This window comes from Saccostrea cucullata, unplaced genomic scaffold (assembly GCF_032062105.1).
Source record: "Saccostrea cucullata isolate Sc308-1 unplaced genomic scaffold, CSIRO_AGI_Scuc_v1 ctg3286, whole genome shotgun sequence".
NCBI classification, from domain to species: Eukaryota; Metazoa; Mollusca; class Bivalvia; order Ostreida; family Ostreidae; genus Saccostrea; species Saccostrea cuccullata.
Window position 1 is genome coordinate 8,627 of NW_026919308.1, and position 22,451 is coordinate 31,077.

A 22,451-nucleotide genomic window follows, 5' to 3' on the forward strand; every position below is an offset into this window, starting at 1 on the left:
CCCCTCTGGAAACCAGAAAGTAGAATTTTGTTATTCTAACATTATAATGTACAATATTGTAATACTCATCATATGACATAAGTTGAGCAAAACATCTATTGTAGTATGCGTATACTTTGCTTTAAAGTATGAAACATTGGTACTTTCTTATATACATGTAATCCTATTGTAAATGTACTTGTATTTTGAGACAATCCCTTAACAATTTCTGGACGGTAGATTTCCCCCCAAACTCGACATGTAAAATGAAGCAAATGTACTAAGTAACATATGTTATTAACTTTAAGAGTTTCTCTATCATAGTTTTTGCACAATGAAACCCCAGTTGGCTTCATTAAATGTAGTCGGAAATCGAAATTTAGCGTTCGTGGTCCTATATGTCGTTATGCTAAATTACTAAGTAATGTTTTTCATGCCAGATATTGGGATATTACTTTCAAAATAAATTATTTACAGATTTTCCTTTTCTACTAATCATGACAAGAAGCACAACCGGGATTCTCTTTCGCTATATTGTTTATTACTTCATGTTACCTTTCCCAAACTTTTGTGCTTTAAGGGGTACTTCCGTGTTTCCTTTGTATTGCTTTATGGATCTTTGAGCTTCCTTTCTTGTTATATCAATAACCCATTCAGCTCTTTCTTATAATTATTATGCTCTAATTTCAAAGTCTGCTTGTTTTTATTATTTTTATTATTTTATTGCATTTGTCAATATTAACAATATTTAAATCAGGTTCTTTTTTATGCTTTGCTTTGGTGAACAAAAAATATTAAACAGAAAAATAGAATCATAAAAAAATAACTACTTGAAAATAAATATTTTTCCTTTGCTATGTTTAGGGATCAACTATTTTGAGTTTTAAGATCGAACCTGACTAACATAAATAAACATGAAGAATGTTCCAAAAAACAGTTTCACAGTTGCTGATTGGGTTGTGTTTTCTGGGATGCTCATCATCCCGGCATGCATCGGAATTTATTATGCTTTGGCTGGAGGAAAGCAGAAAACTACTAAGGAGTTTCTTATGGGAAATCGCAGTCTAAAAATGGTTCCTGTGGCCATTTCTATTCTTGTTTCTTTTCTGTCGGCAATTCTGATTTTGGGAGCGCCTGCAGAGATGTATACAAAAGGAACCCAGTATTACTTATATGTGTTTGGACAAATGGCGGCCGCAGCACTGGCTGCTTTCTTGTTTGTGCCGCTATTTTACCCGCTGAAATTAACGAGTATGTACGAGGTTAGTATAAAATTTTAAAGAAAGTTCAAATTTGCATATTTATTTACATTGGAAAAAAGGTTGGACAAATTAACCTCCCTGTTTAAAAGTTATTTAACAAATCTCTGAGTGCTCCAATTTTGATCATTTTTTGCTTCTGTCATTTTCATAATATTGCATATACATGTATTATTTGAAACTATTATCCCTTAAAACTGAATCCTGTTTGGAAAACATTCAGTTTTTAATCATGTTAGGACTCACTTGGACTTTTTTTCATTAAACTTCAAGTACAAATTTGTTAGCAGAAGGCACTTGTTACTTTTTAATATGTAAAGAATGACAAGAAGTGAGGTCGACGGACTAAAGGTGAGGTCTGGCGTCCCTTTTACTCCACTTATTCAAATGGATGACAATACCTACCAATATTAACCTCTTTTACTGTGATATTGTTCGAGTTATAACGACTGAGATAGGAAATTATGGATTACTTAAAGGCAGAGATTTTTAACCGTACGGTTTTCTCAGGTAAGGGGAGGGACTTAATTTTACACGCGTGGCATCCCGAGGCATTGTCGGTCGCTCCATATGTTTAATTATAGAGAATATGTTACCAGCTATTTCTTGTTATTTTGAACAAGTTTGCTATAATTCAGGTAATGTCTACAGATTTCAAGTTATTGAATTATCGAAAAGAAACTTTCAGTCCCTGTTTTATAATTCTCGACTAGGTAAAGGAAGATATGAATTCACATTCATGGTGCTATTTCTGAGAACTTGTAATGATATCAAAATCCGTAAAAGCGACCAAAATTAGTTATATCACATGGTGATGTGACAATAATAAAGTGCATTTTTTATTTCATCAATTATTCATCAAATCCAGTTTTAGATCTAATTTGTTAAATTAATAAAAAGAAAAGGTATTATATAATTATTATCATTTATTCTTATTTTTCTAGAAAATAAAGGATATCTCTAATACGATAAGCATATTCGTAATGTATGTCAAGGGGTGTAGAATTTGAAAAGTGCCGGGAGCTATTTTGGACTGCATAGTGTTTTGCTTTTAATTAAAGCAGAATTAAAGCAAAAACGATTTTTTTTAGATTTTATACAAATTTGAGTGAAAAATTATCAATGTTTCCTCAGCAGCACAAACTTCATTCCAGCACCTTTCTCATAAATTTTATGAGCCTTTCTTAAAATCAGGTTTTTTCTGTTCAAAATCTCACGTATGCCACGCCTGATGCATGAGATTATCAGAAAATGAATACAGCACATTATTTACATTACGTATTTAAAAAAATATTTGGGGGGTAGTAATATCTAGGCATTTTCAGAGTCGGTCCTTAACATAAATGAGTTCCTTTGTGAGCCAGAACTTTTTTGTAGATATCATCTAAGACTTTATTTTACATAAATTTTGTTCTTTATGTTTTCACATACTATGCAAGTAAAATATAAAGCACAATATTTCCATTTCTAATTTTTTTTCTCTGTGATAACTGTTTGAAAGTTGGGGGAATTTATTTCTTGATAATTCTGCCGGAATGTAAATTAGGCAGGTCGATAGGTCAGCAGCTAAGGAGGTCTAATACGCATGCAAATCTCGTGCGCATCTGTCTCTGTGTCTGATGCTAAGGAGGCCAAATATGCATGTAAATCTCGTGCGGCTGCCTTTGTGTTTGACGTCAGTGTGCGAGGACTATTGAAATTGGCATGGAAGTCCTCGTGTAATTTAAATCTATTAGTCTACATTTTTAATGTCTAAGTCTACAATTTTATTTCACAATGAAATGGAAATATAAGGAATCACTATCTAATTTTGAGAGTATGCCAGGGACATCAACAATAGTGGGAAACATGGGATAATTTTAGCATAACGGGCTTGGCCCGTTATGCAAATTATCCCATGTTTCCCACTATTGTTGATGCCCTGGCATACTCTCAAAAATAGACAGTGATTCCTTAAATAAAAACTTCCCTCTAGAAATGCTTTATTTGCAGGGCCTTGACCTTTAACTAAATGTTGTACTAAATTTCAAAGTTTAATGCATCTATTCTGCATGCGCCGTTATAAGTAAATTTGGAAACAAACATTTCCTTATAAAGAAATATTTTTTGACTATAAATTTGGACCATCAAAACGTATAAAAACACATAAGGTTCAAAATATGTAACAAGAAAAGATTGATCGAAGTGCATGAAGTCGCTTTATATAAAAATTGCAGGTACAAAATCGGTCAAAAAAGATTATATTAATTATAATAAAGGTGACGAGAAATGTACGAATAACAAGGAGGTATCTCGTAGAAGAAATAAAGAGATGCTTTCAAAAATCGTTTAAATAAGTTGAGAATTGTTTTCTTTTTTTCTGAACAGTATATTGAACTAAGATTCAAGTCCAGAGCAGCAAGATTAACAGCAACAGTTATAAATATACTGTCATCGGTGAGTATAATTTACTTTCATGCATATTAAAGGTACATGTAAATCGGCGAAAGAACTCTGTACATTATGTATAACAAGGCGGCCCTGTAAAATCGGCAAAAATTAAACGCACGATAATTTTTTTTAACTTTCTTTATTTCTTGTTTAGGTTCCCCTTTGTGAAAAATTGCTATCAATTTTCCGCAACTCGCGTGACCTTTTGTGTATATAACGTTCAAAACCGGTTTAATATTCCGGGATTCACCTATTTTGGACGTTTTCTTCCTCTTCAAGTCTAGATTTTGTTATGGCCGCATCCGAGTACGTATGCGAAACTTCGCAAAAAGAACAAGTATACTTTGGTTACTAATATGCAAGAGAAAAAATAACTGTACAAAAGTGCGGCCACGTCCGTTTTTACGAAAAATTGCAGTTGAAAATATTTCGTTTTTGGATAGATGTGACTTTTCCTCCATCATAAAATCTATACTTTTAAGGAAATTTATTGTTTAAGTTTGAATCTAGAAGTTTTATTACCTGATCTATACTTTTACAGAAATTTATTGTTTACATCTGTATCTGAATGTTATGAAAACCACATAAACTTTTCTCCGTAAAATTTATCAAGGGACATTACATGCAATTTAATGACGCAATACATTGAAAAACATGACGTTATAATGAGCCATCATAGCTATATTGAACAACCAAATTCTTCAGTCTTCCATAATAAAATAATAAGTATGAAACATTTTCAATCCATATATACAGTGAAAAACAGTAATAGCGACATAAGTTTGTATGGTTCAATGGATTAATTTACATTTATACATGTACCTCTAATATCAAAATGAGCGTCTCCTTCATAATGGACGTGATATTGACTTTACTGTTCAAGAAAAAACCCTTTTATAACGTTGTATTGAAAATTATCATGCACCTTTCTTAAGTATGAATTAGGTTATACATGTGTACATTTATCATGCTGATCAGAATGTTGACATCAGTGTTTTCAAGACAGGTTTAAATCATAAACATGCAATTCAAAGGCCACGGATCCAGGGCCAGTTCGCCGGGCGTCCCCCTACCCCCGTTTGATTTTTTAAGATGTTTGTATTTTGTAAAACAAGCATTTAACTTCAGTTTTGTACAGTTTAGTATACATGTTGAAAAAGAAATAATTACATCTAAGTCCTTTAATCATTTTTTGTCACTTGCATTAAACACAAACATGTAGATCTAGGAATAACATAAAATTGCAGATCAATAAACAAACTACCTAATGTACAATTAAATTGCCCTTTGCTGTCTTTGTTCATTCTGAGATGGGAGACTACATGTATGGTACGAGATATTCCGAAATATTCATTTACCGCCATACATGTACCTATGTATTCTAAAATTCCTGCAAGGTCACGATTGGTTTTCTAAAATATAGGGGGATACAACAAATTATACAAGGTATTCGTTCCCGGACCTTACCAAGAATGTGTACTCAACGCCTGCGGGGTTTCATCGCAGCTCCAGACACCCTGCTTTCAATACCACCCCTCCCCCGGTATTAAATTCCTGGATCCGCAACTGTAGTTTACAAGGACTTTAAATAATGAAATAATATTATTTTGACAAAATTTGTAAGGCTGCACTTTTGAGCGTTTTCGGCAATTACTACGAAATAAAGATTAACTGTTCTCATTTGTAATTAGCTTTTTTCTTTATAAAGAAAAGTGATATTTTTAAAACATTATATTTAGGAGGTATTGTAAAGCAAAGTAATTGTCTATGCTTTTTCAGATTTTGTCTAAGTATAGTCCTATAGTCACGTAATACATGTCATCTGTTACGTATACTAGTATTTTAAAAGAATTTTTTATTAAATCAACTTTTAAAAAAAACTTATCTAGTTAGAAACACAATCTCGCCTTAAATGGTAATCCGGGAATGGCAAATCTAACTCTGTAAAAATAAAAAAAGGCAGGCCATAGTGACGGTGCCCACAAGTCACAAATAACATCAGTTTTCGTATATTAATAACAGAACTGCAAAGGTGTCTCAATACGTAGCTTATAAAAAGGTTAATAAAAATAGGGATGTGAAGTGAATTTTGATATTTTTTAAATGTAAGTGTTTTGTAATTCTGCATTACGGTTATTTGCGTTTTGTCTTCATTTAAATAAGTAAATATATAGAAGTGGGGGGGCTTACTGATTATCAGCATGTATTTTAATGACTACAAATGAACAAGTTTTATCAGAAATTTGATTTCAAACTAGCGACAGTCCTTTTTCTGTTGATCTCCACTCGACTCTGATCGTTGATCGATCGTTTACAGCCAAAATCAATGCTTTGAAAACAAAACACACAGACTTCCATAGCTTAAATTACGTTGATAAACCATCTAAATCATACACTAAAGTTACATAATATTTCAATGTAGCATATTCATTTCTACAAGTTTTAATGAAAATTATGCCCATTAGACAGTACTACTAAATTTTGGGATCCATTCCCGAAAATTCGTGATTTTTTTTTGTCTTTATGCCCCCGCTTGAAAATCAGGAAGGGTATATAGTAATCGTTATGTCTGTCCGTCCGTCTACAGCTGAACGTGTGTCTGTCTGTTACGCTTTGGGGTACTCATCTCTTATCTTTAACTCCTCACATACCACTGAGTGAAATTCAATGAAACTTTCACTATCCTACTAACATATTGCCATTGTGCACCTTCTATTTAACTTTTTGATCCGACACATATTTTGGGTTTCCAAAGGCAAAACACAAAAGAGAGGCACCCCAAAGCGTAACAGACGGACGGACACACCGATCACTATATACCCTCCCACTTTTCAAGAAAATTGAAAAAAGGCATATCATATAACCCCGAAATAGGAAGTAATTAATATGTTTTAAAAAAAGACCCAACATTTACAGCGCCGCCATTTTTTGGAATGGAAAGGGGGGAGTTCTGTTGATAGCTTTTTCATTGCCAAAAAAAAAAAAAAAAAAAAGAAAATCTAACTTCATAAATAATACATTCAATTTTAAAAGTTCTCACCTCATTTCATCTTGATGAATCAAGTTTCGTAGCTTGTCTGGTACAATAGTTTGTTAAAAAATTATATATTTTTGAAAATTTTTAAACTATTTCTAACTATCAACGATATATATTATGGATTGAAAGAAAGTTCAAAATGGTTTACTGGAATATTAGCAGTAACGTTAAAATCAGTTACGTCGTGATGACGTCGTTACGTCAAAGGTTGTAACTATTGAAGAAAATGAACCATTTTTCTAAACCTCTGGCGAAAAAAACGGTATGAGATAATTCTAAAAAATAAAATGATTTTGAAAAAACACATTGTTGGCATGTTTGTAAAAATCTTCAACCAAATTTAAAGACAGGGCCGCCTCGTTATATATACCGTACTCAGTTCTTTGGCTAACTTTGTTTAAGTTTGTTTTATTTTTATATTAAAAACTGTAGTTATAAATGTCTTTGCATAAAATTAATCTTAGATATATCAAATGTCATTATTTTTTTGGTATTTCCTTTTCATTAGGACATAATCTCAATATACTAGTTATAGCTGGTTAAAAAAAAAGATATATAACACCAGTGCAAACTATCAATTATAAACGCTATTATGACAAAAAGTTGATGCACAGGATGCAATGAAACATGGATAAAACGAACTGTATTCGAGTTCAAAAGTTGATAAAACAATACAAAATAGGGACAAAACAAACACAGACCTCAAAAGCATCAGAGGTTGAATCAGGTGCCACTGAGGAGTAAGCATCCCCTGTCGACCGGTAACACCTGTCGTGTGATCCTTGTAATGATCTGGAAATGACAGAAAAATCCATCGTCAATTCAGTGTATAAATGATGGACTAATTCATACACGTTTTCTTTTAAATCCCTTGATATTACCTCAGTACCTTAATTAATGTTCTAAAACTAATTTCTTCAAATATGATTCTAAGTAAAAAGATTTTTAAAAATCAACTCAGATATTATTTAGATAAGCTGCTTGCATTTATTTAAGAGGTTTTGTTATTAAGAACATTAAGATACTATTATGTCGTTTGTTAGAAATAAAGAAAGGAACTGCAGTAAAAAACTATTCAGGATATAAAAATATGGCATTAATTCCTTTACCATGCTTCTCATTCTAGTACAAATAAGTAAAATAATAAGGTATATATCTTTATATATATATTTTTGAATGCAAAAGTGTTAAATACAAGTCTTTTATAATATTGACCTTATTTCTTTTCTCTCAGGATACCCTATATGTCGTATTGTTTTGTTTTTTTTTTAAATATGTATTTCAGCTAATATACACTGGAATTGCATCATTTGCTCCTGCAACAGCCTTGCAAGCAGGTCAGTTTCAGAGTAGTTATGTATTGTATTGTTGAATTGAAGTAGCAGGGACTTCCATGTACAAAATTTATGCAAGAAATTCCATTTAGGAAGCTATAAACACTGCACTCTTAAGAGATCTAATTGTAGACTAGTTTTATACTATTAAAGTGACCTGCCCTTATAAGTCAGATACATAAAATGATAATGTACAGTTAATAACACAACTTCTTATAGACTAAAATACGTCTAGCTATATAATAGAGCAAGCATTAGAAATTAAATTAATTTTTCCCATTACTTTTTCCAATGAAAAGTAAACAACGGTATTTTTGTTCACTCAAAGTCCATAGTCCTTGACCATTTTTTTCGGAATACAAGCAGGTTTTCTTTGTTGAAAATGAATTAAATAGTCACAAAATACATACCTATATATAAATTGTTTTTCTTCAAATCAAAAAAAAAGTTATTGGTGTTTAGAGCTTCTTTAAACAGAACAAATTTCGGAGCAAAGCAAACACGAACCCATAAAAACATCAGGGGTGAAATCAGGTACAACGGAGAAGTGAGCATCCCCTACCGACAGGTCACTCACGCTTTCTGCCCTTGTCACGATCGCATAATAAAGAAAAACACATGGTTAATTCAGTTTTGTTTATATTGGTCTCATATGTAATTAGTTTGAAAAACGTCGGTCAGCATTTGACTTCATGATGAATTGTATTTGCTGCTTTTTCTAACTCAAGTGTTTTCTTCTTATCACTTATCTTTATCTGCTTCACATAAATTAAACAAATAGAAATGTAATAACAGGAAAATAAAATGTTACATGTATAACAGAAAGCATGTGATGTCCACGTGAATTCTTATAGATTGTTGAAAGAGCTGGTCTCCAAAAACCACATAGATATTGTCAATAAGAAACTTAAGAATCTTTAAGAATCTTTGTGATATCAGTTTAAGAGTACTTGTGTTTTCAAGCAGATTTGTTTAAGAAATAATTTTGCAAATGTGCATTGCCAAAATAAGTAAATTTACAAATTAGGATACATGTATTAAAAAAAGTAAAAAAAAAAGTTAATTTGAATCATTTTTTTCATTACAGTAACTGGTTTTCCTGAGTGGGCTTCGATTCTTCTGATAGGTGTAGTTGTTACATTTTACACTTTTATGGTAAGTTTAATGCAATGAACCTGTAAAAAATAAATTTCAAATGTGTCTTTTGTTCTTGAGATTCTTTTGGTTTGGTTTGAACATATTTTATTGTTAAGATGTTACAACAAAAGCATTGGACACAAGTACTTATTACTTAGAACGTCCTCTCGTTTATAAAAATTAATTACACAAAGTATTAATTGTTCAAAAATTAATTTACACTGGAACCAAAGGTCAAGATTATCTAACATAGGTAATGCATGTACAAAATTTAAAATTGATGTAGTATGTACAAACGAATCTAAATACATTCAAAAACGACCAGATCTACTGATCAACACTTGCAGATTTAAAAATAAACTTTCATTTCCAAAAATACTAATCGAATTATCTCCCCATAACAGAATATGTGTGTCTACAATACGATTCTAAAAATAGCATTGAACAGTTCGTTTCTTGGGCCAGTGTATTTCGCACAAGAGAAAAGGAAATGATACGCGTCTTCTATTTTTCCACAAGTTCACAATGGACTGTCAATAATATTACACCTAAATAAGTCTTTATTTAGAACACAATTGTGTCTTAATCTAGTGTGGATTACACTCCACTAACGATCACCAAAAGTAAAAAAGGACGGTGTTCTCGGTGAGATTCTTTTAACCCTTTCAATATTAAAGGAAATGATTAAAGTTTGAAGAAAAAAGTTATTTTTTAAAAATCAATTTCGTACCTACCTGGAACTGAAAAATATGAGAGAAAATTGCGTCCTGAAAAGCATTAATCACGATATATAAACCCTGTGAGTTTCATACTGATATCTGTACTCCTTCTTGAGATTCTCCCCTGAAGAAATCATTTTGAAAAAGAGAGTTGTTTTCCAAAAATATTTACTCGTATAAAATGCATCAGAAGCGAGTTTTCATTTTTTTGAGTTATAACTATAGACCATATTTATGTCACATTATGTCTTCCCATATAAATCCATCCAATATTGATCGAGGCATCCAGAGCATAAAGTAAAAAAAAAAAAAACAAGCTAATTCAGAGAATCCGTGTCCCCCACTTAGGGAAAAAGTCGGATCCCCCGACTGAATTTGTAGAATTATTAAATGTATACATGTATACTGAAGCAAATAAAATACATGTATGTCAATATGCATATAAAGATTTGATTGCTTATTTTTTTATTAATTGTATAGAAGATTCTTTTTATATGGAATATTTATCACCCTGCAATGATGATTTTATGACTTTGTACAAGCCAGACCTCATAAATGTATTTTTCATTTCACATGCTGAATACTATCATTTAGTAATAAAAGCATTTCGAAAAAAAAAAGAAAGTTGATCGTCCGGGATTCGAACCCGGGACCTGTGACATGTGAAGCGAGAGACATACCACTACACCACGGACCTACTTTACAACGGAGAAAATTATAAGCAAAGATGAAGTCACATACATGTATTTATATATTCACGTTCGATATTGTCAAAATTTAACACAATGCATAGTGTCTAATTTAACCTTTATTAAATAGTTTTAATGTAATAATATAGAGTCCGCCGAGAACCGGTTTTATACGTAATAACTCTCCTCATGCCCCTGTGCTAAAATAGCGATATGTAATACAATAAATACTAATAAAACAAACGGGGCGGGATACTTTGAGAGGGGTGAGAGAGGTCCTAAGTAGTTTTGGTATAAAATTACATAGCAAAAGCTCAAAATCCTCTTGAAATATTGCCCGGAAAGGATAGTGTTACACAAGATATAATGTGTAAATTTACGACCTTGAACTTTGACTTTTTGACCTCTAAATACATAGGGGTCTTCCTTAGGCCAAAGGGAGTTGTTTTGAAAAATTTCATTGCAAAAGCTCAAAGGGTTCTCGATATATCGCTCGGAAACGAAAGTGTTATAACAGACAGAATTTGCGAATTTTGACCTTGACCTTTGACCTTTTGACCTCAAAATCAATAGGGTTCTTTTTTAGTCCATAGAGAGTTGAAATGCAAAATTTCATTGTGAAAGCTCAAAGGGTTCTCGAGATATCGTATGGAAACGAAAGCATTACAGACAGACAGAATGACGGACAGACGGACGGACAGAGAGACCCAAATTAATATCCCTCACTTTTCAAGCGGGGGACAAAAAAGAAGGCTTGTTGTTCTCGAATAACTTTTTCTTTTGATTTTTTTTTATTTTACCCCCTTTAAATTAATTTCGCATACAAAAAAAAAAAAAAAGAAATGGCTTAAAAGTTTGCAAAAACAACAACAACAACAAAAATAAGTTACATTGATCTTTGATTATGAATAAACAAGATGTGTTTGTGAAACACCATGCACCCGGCGGCAACAAAGTTCGAAAAAGCTATTTTTAGCAAGTAGTTTAATTGCATGGTCACAAGGTCATTGACCTAGGTGTCATTTAAATGAATTTGATTAGTGGAATACGCATACCAAACATGAGCTAGCTATCTCTTATGGTTCAAAAGTTATGATTAAGGTTCAAAAAAGCTGTTTTTAGCATATAGGTCACATACAAGGTCACCAAGGTCACCAGATACTTAATGACTGCTCTGTCATTGCGACGTCAAGATTGAAGTAAAATATAAACACAAATGCTCAATTATTTTTTGGCCATTACAGGGAGGATTGAAAGCTCTAGTGTGGGTGGATGCATTTCAAGCCATCATCATGTTCGGAAGTCTGTTATCAATTGTGACAAAGGTAGAGTTTTTTTTTTAATTTTAGCTAGGAAGGCTCGGTGGAACATTAACTGATATACCAACTTAAAGGTATATCCTGTTAGGTCATTACAGACTTTAATTAGCAGTCATAGGGGAGGAGTGTCATTCTTCCATGCCGATTAGGTTTTATTTGATTATATATAGGAGCTGCAGCACATATATTCTCTTATTTTTGCTAATCTCTTTATGTGCATGTCATCGTGAAACCAATGAGGACTTAACATTTTAAATAAGTATATCATCTGTTTAGAAATACCGACCTCATTAGGGGAAAAGAAGTACAGTATGTTAAAATTAATAATTTTATTAACTTATAAAGCTGTACACTCAAAATTATAAGGAAATTTTGTTTAACTGCAGCTAATGGATTACAAAATAGTCTTGCAAAGTATTCCAAGGAAGAAATGCTACATTTCTTATTTGTTGGCTTAGAGAACTACAGCCTGTATGCTTTGAATACTGTTATTGTTGAAAAAAAGTTTCGATTTTATTCATCACAAACTTTAATCTGATCCTTGTGAAGACGGTAGCCTGCAGGTTTTTATAAAACATTTTAATACATTCAGTTTAAATTCTTAAAAAGACCTGTCGTTTTTAAAGTACAAGGAAAGAACTATGCATTAAACACCTGAAAAAATATGGGGTTTTTTCTTGGACACATATCCATGTACATGTATGCACATTCCAAATTTTTTAATGACAGATAGATACGGATATTTCAAATACGTCATTGGCTGATAGATTTTAAACACCTAACAATTGGAAGACTGTCAAATATGACCAAATGGATTTTACATAACACTTATAAACATGATTTTTTTTTCTTTTTGGAAACATATTTTTTTTCATTCATCTAACTTACATCTATGTAAGAATACATATAAAAATCATACAAAACAAACCCCCCCCCCAAAAAAAAAAAAGAAAACAAGAACAAAAATATTTCGTGATCGGAAGTTAGAACTACTTTCATGTACTTAAGTCGACAAAAATAGGTAGCATTTGATTCTTTGACAGAATTTCGGCCTTTTGATTTATAATTTGATAGAGTTTTGAATAGGGACGTTGCTTGACTAAAATATAAATTACTAAAAACATGAAATATTCATGAGAATTAAAGATACATGCATCCATGTAGTAAAATCGACACTATCACAAAAATAAAAATCGATGAATGATTCTTAGTTAAGCAAAGAATTATTATTTTTTGAAAGATACTGTCATAACTGTAACGGTGTCTGCAGAGCGAGCGTCAGTGATTTAAAAAAATGTTTGAATATACCATTGCAGTAAAGAGACTATATCTAAAAAAAAACCAACATATTCATTGTTTATATTTACACTTTTTAAGTATCTGCCTTGAATGCAAATTTGATTTATAAACTAAAACCAATGTCTTACCGTTTGTGTAAGCTACAGTTCATGGAAGCGCCAACGTATCAGCATTTGGTCAATGTGAACGTGATTTTGACTTTTGCTAATTACTTTGTACTTCCTCGGCGTTCAACAATTGTGACGTCAAAATAAAATGCATGCTTTAATCTTGAATGCAAAAATGTGTCATTTAATATATATTGATATCAATATGCTAGTCTTTCATGGGAAAAGTTTGAAAATATTAATAGCTGATTGTCTTCGAAAGAAAATATAATCGATGAAAATAAATTTGCATACCTGTTTATATCTTTTTAAGGCTGCTTTAGAAGTAGGAGGGTTTTCAAAAGTGTGGGAACTGAATGAACAATGGAGTCGAATCAATTTTTGGAAGTAAGTTATTGCAATTAAAAAAAGATGCCTGTGTTTTGCAAAGTTAAGTTAGTTAAATGATTAAAAATCAACTAAATTTCAGATCTTATACAACTCAACGCACTTTTTACGCTCACATGGTTTTTCGCACAAATTAAGTTCACATTGTTATGATGTAATATTGTGTATCGAGACAACAAAATACATTTTACAAATATTTGTTTACATAATTTGAGTTTTATTTCATTTACTGAAACATAATTCACGCAGATCATTTGGTAGAACTTTGATATATTCATGGCTGAAAAATGACAACTATTCTCCTTTGAGTTTTTGTTGTTTCTTGCCAATTGCAACTGTCTTTTTATCCGTTCTTTAGAAAGCAATAGCTCTTGGCAGAAACGTAGACAAGGGCACTGTACAGCTACTGTAACTTGTAAATGCAGAAGAATTTTCATTTTCAGAGAAGGAATTAACTATTCAAAAAAAAAAATTACAACATTATCCTACTCTTTATTGTGGTTTCCTTCTGCAATGTTATCCCTCTTCGGTGCTACATTTCAACAAAACCAAGAGGACTATGGTAAATCGGCAATTTTTTTTTTAAAATACTCACCTTGATGAAGAACATTTAAAATTTTCAACTATATACATGGTATCAAGGAAAGCTCGTTTTATACAATTTGTAAAAACCTATGGTAGAATCGTATAGTCGTAACATCCTACCATTTATTCATAAACTTAAGATAATAATTTTAAAAGACATTCATGCTTGACATTATACATGTACATGTAATATAACGAAGGGTTATGCCATTGTACTGCAGTTCGAAAATGGTATTATTTTTATTACAACAATGTGACCTTAATTTGTGCGAAAAACCATTTGAGCTTAAAAAGTGCACTGAGCTGTAATGAAGGGGAAATTAATGGAGCTATCTGTATTTCATTTTGTGGGAAAAAAATGAAAATATAGTATTAGTTTCATAGTTTATTAGTGACGGTGTTCCCAAAACCTTTCACTAAAAACTATGTAACGAATTAACCCACCGATGAGAAATTTTTGTATTATCTGTGGTTTATAAGCTTTTTTGTTCTGCTTCATACTGTGCTTTTTATGACGTCACGTTGTGTTAGTTACGTAATGTCGCTTTCGTGCTATACTAAGGTACTAAACAGTGTGAAAGACTTTCAATAAAGGGAGATAAATGTTACTTTTATTACTTACGCTACTCTTTCATTGTCAACTGTAGAAACTCTGCAAATTTAGCCTTTCGTATTTTTTCGCTTTGTTCGAAGTAATTTTAAAAGAACATCAACTATGTATTGATTTTCAAATGACAAGTTATAAGAAATGAGTGTTCCACCCACTTAAGTGACAGACTTCAACCAGTCGTTGGCCAGGAGTTAATCGTCGAAAATCATCAGAAGTGGGGAAATATTTAATTTTTGAACGCTAACAGAAAAAGATCGATTATGTGTATATATATTGAGATAACGAACAGTATTCAATATCAAAGTCAATAAAACAATACAAATTAGGAGCAGAGCAAACACAGACCTCTAAAATATCAGAAGTGGGATCTGTGCCATGGAGGATTAGCATTCCCTCCTGAATGCACACGCGATGTGTGCCCCTTGTCATGATCGGAAAAATCTGTAGTAAATCCAGAGTATTAATAATGGACTAACAATTCGTTTGAAAATCTTCGTAAGCATATGACTCAATGATAAATTGTATTCGCCGACAAGGTCATTGTATCGACCAAATAATTTACGAATTGATTACTTTAATCGAGACTGCTGATATCCTTGTTTCATCAACTTGTTTGTCAATAATTTTCCTCGTTTAAGAAATTGTTCATACGTAGAACATGCTCTTGCGTATCGAATCAACTGAGATATAGAAACGCCGTATGCAGGTGATGGAGGTATATTGCTGCATGAGTAAGGGAAGTTGACGATCGAAAAATTAAAGTCATCACGTTTATCATAGTGCTTGGGTGTTAGTTTACCATTAACTTCTTTTTCTAGTAAAAACTTCAAGTATGAAACAGATGTTTTAGACTGTGATATGTTTTTATCTCCAGCTCATTAGGATATATCGTATCGACACAGGAATGGAAATTACCATTGCTATGCGTAAATGAGTTGAAGGCCACGGCAAATGTTTTCTTCTTTTAATGCATAAGATTTTGCACAAATTCTGCTTTATATCAATACAAAAATAGGTCTGCTAATAACGAAGCGCAATTGGTACCCGTAGGAATTCCAATAGATTGTTGGGATACCTGTTCTCCAAATACCACATAGATGTTGTCTTCAGAAACTCAAGCATCTTTTTGATGTAAACTTCAGAGTACTTGTGTGTGCAATTAGAATGTGTTTTGACAAAATAATTTTGCAATTGACCAATGTCAAGGTAAGTAAATTTACGAGTTTCATTTTCATTGAAAAAGCAGCTGTCAATGATAAACAAAAAAAAAATGCCTCGACTTTAATTCATCGTGGGTAATGCTTGTTTATTAAGTTGAATTGTCAAAAGTTTTTAAGCTGTTGATTTTGTTAAATCTGGAGATTTCCAATTGTCCAAAAGTTCCTTTGAATTTTTGAGTATCCACATCTGATTCACACTACTTCTTAAATATATTGTTGCCAGTTCTCTTGAAGTATTTCCTTCACTACTATCAATATATTATTGTACTATTATTAAATTATAGAAAGAGTCTTGGTTGAGCAATTGCTGGAACCCACAATCAATCTTTAGTTTTAAGGATTCCTATGAAGTTTCGGAATCCTATATACATGTATATGGTAGTTCAAATTCATATTGATTCTTCGGGATATTAAAAATATTCAAAAGGGAATATGATTTTAAAGAATTTCTGCCTTAGAAAGGGAACCAGTATATGTTGGATTACCACTCGTAGAATTAAATCCAAGTTATTCTAAAATACAATTTAGATAATGAGCCTTACATGCGAAGACAATGTTGTTCCCTGCTTTGTCAGCAGGAATCAGTATGTACTGATCATATTATCTATCTAATTTTTTTTCACTTCCGGATTAGTGAATAAAGAAGGATAAATGGTTGTCATATTGCCCCTCAATCCTTTAATACGCGATTTTAACATGGATCTGATACATTTAATTCATTCTAACAAACTGTTAACGTCTTTTTTCATATCTGGCCCATCATCTGGCGTAATCTTCAATAGAATCAATAATATTTATGAAATTCCGACGCCAGTTGAAGGATCGATGTTCCCTATATTTAGGACCTTTTAAAAGTAAGTGATCTAAGGTCCTCAACATTAACTATATTTACATCACCTGTAATAACGTGTTCAGCAGGACTATAAATATAGGGCGAAGAAGAACATTGAAACGATGGAAGATTATGATTAAGGTACTCGATATCCAGGCCATGTAAAGCTTTTTTGTAATTGAAAATTTTGGAAGCAATGGTCGAAGTCTATAACTTGAAATATGGTGGAATACAAGACTGGACCCTTTTGTGATTAAGAATATTACTTATGATAATTGCGTCAATTCCTTTATTGGAATATTAAAGTTTATGGAAAGGACGAACTGTTTTAGCTGCATTTTCTTCACTTAAACGTGCGGGTTTAAAAAGACTATAATTGGCAATATCAATTATCACAGATTTGAGCCTATATTCTGGTGTCGAGGATTCAAAATTGGACTTTCCTTGGCTTTTTCAAAAAGACTTGTCAAAAGTTGTTGTGTTGATTTACATAAGATAGCAATGAATCAAAAGAGACAATGTGTATTAAAGGTTTATTGTAAGACAGATGTCCATGAAAACACAAACGTCCCTGTGTATGGTTTAAAAATCCCATCACATTTACATTGTTACACTGTGGACTGGAAAGAAGTATATCGACATTGTCATCACATTCATAGGGAAAGGTTGTCTCTAGTTTTCTGATCCTAAATTTTTCACGTTGTCGGAATAGTACTTGATTTGTATATTACGTTTAAATGACATAAGTTCATAAGTTAATTATTTTTTTCCAATCTTAAAAAAATTGTTTACTGATATGCTTCAATGTGATCTTTTGTTGGATATTATATCATTATGATATAAAGGAATTGTTTTGCCTGTCAAACAAATACCCATTTTTGCTTATGATAAGGATTTCTACGTTTTTAGATAATATGTAATAAAAAACAACGTTTGATATATGCCTTGTTCATTGACTTATCGTATCACAGATAATATTTAATTTTAGTTTTTCTTTTGTTACTTCAATGGGTATTTCATTAATCATTATATATGCTTTTCTCTGTCGTCTTAAAATTTAAGACAATTTTAAATCAAATGCATATTATAGTTACTTATTAACTTTCTTCAAAACTGAAAAAATTTACAAACAATATTCATCGATTAAATCTTGAAAAAAAGGACAAAAAATCTTTTGGTCGGGTCCTCTCTGGCAATCTGTCATACTTTATTTTGGCTAAATAAAGTATTTTTTTCTGAAAAAAGACATATCAGGATCTACAGACACAGTAATAGTTTTTTTCTGCTATCAATATTGTTTTGATTCCTTTGTACTACATGTACATGCAATGCTACATTGTAAATATGTTTTCAACACATCTAGGAGCTGGTATTTGTTTCCTTTTTGAATGCAAAATTTTACAGATATAGGAACATCAAAAATAAACTTCAAAAACTGAAAAAGAACAGAAGTTATCTGATCTATAGACTCTAAAAATAGGTGACATTATCGATGTAACAGCCCAATATTTGAAATGCTGAAAAAGTGACAAAGAAAACGTTGAAAATCCTTTAATTGTTCTGTAGGTTTCTCTGCACATATAAGATATTTAATGTCTCTCAGCAACAACAACGTCAATATACTGCAGGATAAGATGACTAATGGTAGCAGGACGCCTTAATCAACTATGAAATGCAGCCCTAAATCCAGCTTTCTAAAATTACTGTTACATCAACTTATTTTTCAAGAGCATGTCTTATTTTAAAGATCGACTCACTCAGAGCTAGCTTTTAAGCATCAAGTATTTTTTATCAAAAGAAACCTGTTGATGTTGATTATCCCCAGTGAAATTCATGTCCATGTTTGATCTGCTGCTGTTTGTATAGCTAAATTGACTTATAAGCTTGAATACTGTTCATTGTATATTTTATTCAAATTATTTGACTAATTCTATTTTACGTTAACATATAGCATAAATACAGACTGTATCTCATTGTTGTTGCTATTACACTTGTAGTTTATGGCAAATAATTGATTAGGTTGAAAAAAAGATATAAATTTTGAAAATGATTAAATTTCTACATATAACTTTCCTCATAAAATGTTAAATATCAACTGATGCATTCAAAAAGTAGCAGCCATTAACGACCAAACGTCTTTTAACATAAAATACTGAATTATTGCATTTAAAAGTTAGAGAAGTATAAAATGTTCTTTTTTCTCTCGTTTAAGGAAAAAAAAAAGTGTTCTTTTATAGAAAATATTTTTGAATAGTTCCCATTATCAAATCAAGGAAGAAAATAAAAATAAATTGTGTTAATATATTTAAAATTATTATTACATATATTTTTTTTTGAAATCTAAATTTTGAAGAATAACATCGAGACAAAACTGTTAAGGGGGGGGGGGGATTGTCAGAATGGTCTTAATTTTAGAAAAAAGAAACATCGTAATATTTTTAATTGACTTAGGTTACATTAATTTAGGGCGTATTGTGAATAGATAAAAATGGCTGTCACTTTTTTGTAGCTTTGATTTCGATCCAACAGTTCGGCACACCTTTTGGGCATTAACAATCGGAGGCATGATAAACTGGGTTGGAACCTTTGGAGCAAGTCAACAGAGCATACAAAGGTTCAGTGCCTTACCCTCTCTCAGGGAGGCAAAAATGTAAGTGTCGTACCTATAATTTAATGTACAATTTTTGTAACATCAAGAAAATAGCTCTTACCCGTTTTAAGAAAAATGCAATAAATCCCTAAATAGATATATGTTTTACTTTCTGTAAATTCGGAAAAAAATTTGAGTCTTCAAATATCTTACACTAAATGAGATTGCAATGCTTTAATGAACTTATGTGCAATATCCTTGGACTAAATACTTATTTTCTGTTTTTTTTTTCTAAAAAAAAAACTATACAAATATTTCAGAGCAGTCTTGCTGAACTGCTTGGGACTCTTTCTGATGGTAACAACAGCTTGTCTGGCAGGCATTGCTGTGTTTGCTTTCTATGCAATGAAAGGGTGCGATCCATTAACAAACAAAGAAATCAATAATTCAAACCAGGTGAGATTCATATAAAAAAATACGATTCGTAATATAAATCCATCTATTTGATCCTAAAAATGTTGTACGAATGTATTTAAAATGTACATATAATTAACGTACTAATCAGTTCTTGTATTTATGATTTATCGATGTTCATTCATATGCGAAGAATAATTATTGTTTGAACAAATAAAAAAAGCAACCACAAACATTTACAACTTCAAAATGAAAACACAACAAGCATTTATTCTGGAGGCATAATGTAATTTTAAAGCGTCAAATTGTTTTAAACAAACACGTCCCCACGCCCCACCCCCCCCCACACACATACATACATACCCTAGCTAACTTTTGTCGTGAGATAATAATTGAAAATACTTCAAATATTTCTAGAAATCACTTAGTTTTTGAACGAAAATCAAACTGTCATAGAAACATGTTAATCATAAATCCGGGTATTATTGATACATGTAATGCACAATATTAATATCTAATTGTGTTCATTTTACGATGTGCTCATATCAAATTTTCTTTATTTATATTAGATCATTCCGTTCTTTGTGGTTCAAATGCTGCATCTACCCGGAGTGCCTGGTTTGTTCATTGCTGGTCTTTTTAGTGGTGCTTTAAGGTAAAGAATTACTATTGTTAAAAAAATTGTTTGCTTTTAAACTTATCACACAAAATGAATAGTCCTTTTGCAATGAAAAAAAAACTGTTAAACTACGTTAAATAATCGTTTTTGCTCATATTTACAACATTGATTACTTCATGTGCTTGAATTTTTCATCTGAAAAGCATCAAAGGATTTGAAAAAAGGAGTTTTGATTGAAAATCCCTGATCCTTCAATATGAGCAGTTAAAAATTATAAAATAATTTAATCAAGGTGCATGGGCTTTGAGTGATTTGCAAAACCATTTAAATGTGTTTTTGTTCTTATGCCAGCGCTATATCATCCAATCTGAGCTCACAAGTCGCAACGTCATGGGAGGATTTCATAAAACCTCACGTACAAAATAGATCAGAAAAAGTCCATGTATGGATAACCCGAACGTTAGGTAACTTTTAAGTCGGTAAAATTAAATTAGTACCGCTGTTGTTTTAATTATTTGAATAATAGAAAAATAGACCTCCTCTTATCATCTAAATGGTAGCAATTTACATTGTAGATATCAATTATTTTTCTGTTTTTTATCTATTCATTTATTGTATTTTAAATATGAACTAGCTTGGTATAGGAGCCTTGTTTATCTTTCAGTGATTTTCTTTGGTATTCTCGGATTAGCAGTTTCATTCGCGGTAAAGGAAATAGGTGGGACTGTTTTGCAGGTATACAGTTTAAAGTTTTTTTTACAAGCTGAAGAGTACATTATGAACCAGTATTTTACATTTTGAAGCGCTTTCTCCATGTATGATTTTAATTATCCACTAATTCAAAATAATACTAATTGATGAGATGCTCTTTTTGCAATGATTTTTCTTTAGATTGACTGTGTTTTTTTAACTGTATGAAACATGAATAAGATATCAAGAACTTGTAGTTCTGAAAAAAACAAGGTCAACTTTCGCTTTGGCCTATAATAGCTTACTGCTTTAAGATCTAAAAGCCCGGGAAAATGAAAAACAAATGATTCTTTAATAAATTGTTACATGTTTGATATAGACTTTTTTTATTTATATCAATCAAAATGAAATGCATTGTGTATACACTTATATAATATAAATTATTTTTTGTTTTGTTGTAGGTCTCTCTCAGCTTTATGGGGGCTGCTAGCGGTGCCTTAAATGGATTTGTTGTACTAGGGACATTTTTCACGTCATGCAATTGGATTGTAAGTTACGTTAAAGAGCATACAACAGGTTTAAAAGAGACTAATTTTGGTTCAGGTGCTTTGAAACGTTGTTATTATGATGTTTGAAAAAAACACATTTGATCTCTTATGAAAAAACATTACTGAAAGGGTTGTCGTTCTTGAGTCCTTTTCTAGCTTTGAAATGATCGACGGATTTTAACCTTTCCCCTTAAATTTATTAACATCAAACTATTTTTCTATTTGCAATTTGTTACAATTGCTTTTCAAAATCACACACAAAAAGTAGGAATGCCATACCAGTTTTTTTTTTATTTTCTAGATCTCTAAGCCATCCTTCTTAAACAATAGTCTCAGCATTGAAAGACCAATGTTAACTCTTTATTAATTTATATGATTTTTTAAATATAATTTTTCAAAGAAAATGAAAAAATACTTATATCCAAAATAGATTTTCAAGAGTTAAAATTTTGATCTAAACGAATGCATCATATAAATAATTAATAAAATGTTGAAATAAAGGCTGGGTGTACTTTTTAATTAAAAAAAAATTAATTATTTATGAAAAGGAAAAAACACAGTATTTTTGAATATTATTTTTAACTTGTGGTTAAAATCTTCAGAAAGCTAGTCACTTCTGTGTATAACATGTTTGTCATTCATATTAA

General features: G+C 31.4%; 1 protein-coding gene across 1 annotated transcript in view; it reads left to right on the forward strand.

Annotated features, from left to right (window-relative positions):
- Window positions 1-893: 893 nt before the first annotated feature.
- Window positions 894-22,451, forward strand: part of LOC134229154 (sodium-coupled monocarboxylate transporter 1-like) — a 29,063-nt gene continuing 7,505 nt past the window's right edge. The window contains exons 1-12 of the mRNA XM_062710862.1: window positions 894-1,241; window positions 3,606-3,674; window positions 7,991-8,042; window positions 9,127-9,194; window positions 11,829-11,909; window positions 13,623-13,696; window positions 19,453-19,593; window positions 19,854-19,989; window positions 20,517-20,602; window positions 20,918-21,030; window positions 21,231-21,301; window positions 21,718-21,804. Of these exons, the coding sequence (XP_062566846.1) occupies window positions 894-1,241; window positions 3,606-3,674; window positions 7,991-8,042; window positions 9,127-9,194; window positions 11,829-11,909; window positions 13,623-13,696; window positions 19,453-19,593; window positions 19,854-19,989; window positions 20,517-20,602; window positions 20,918-21,030; window positions 21,231-21,301; window positions 21,718-21,804 (1,326 nt within the window). The remainder of the gene's footprint in view (window positions 1,242-3,605; window positions 3,675-7,990; window positions 8,043-9,126; window positions 9,195-11,828; window positions 11,910-13,622; window positions 13,697-19,452; window positions 19,594-19,853; window positions 19,990-20,516; window positions 20,603-20,917; window positions 21,031-21,230; window positions 21,302-21,717; window positions 21,805-22,451) is intronic.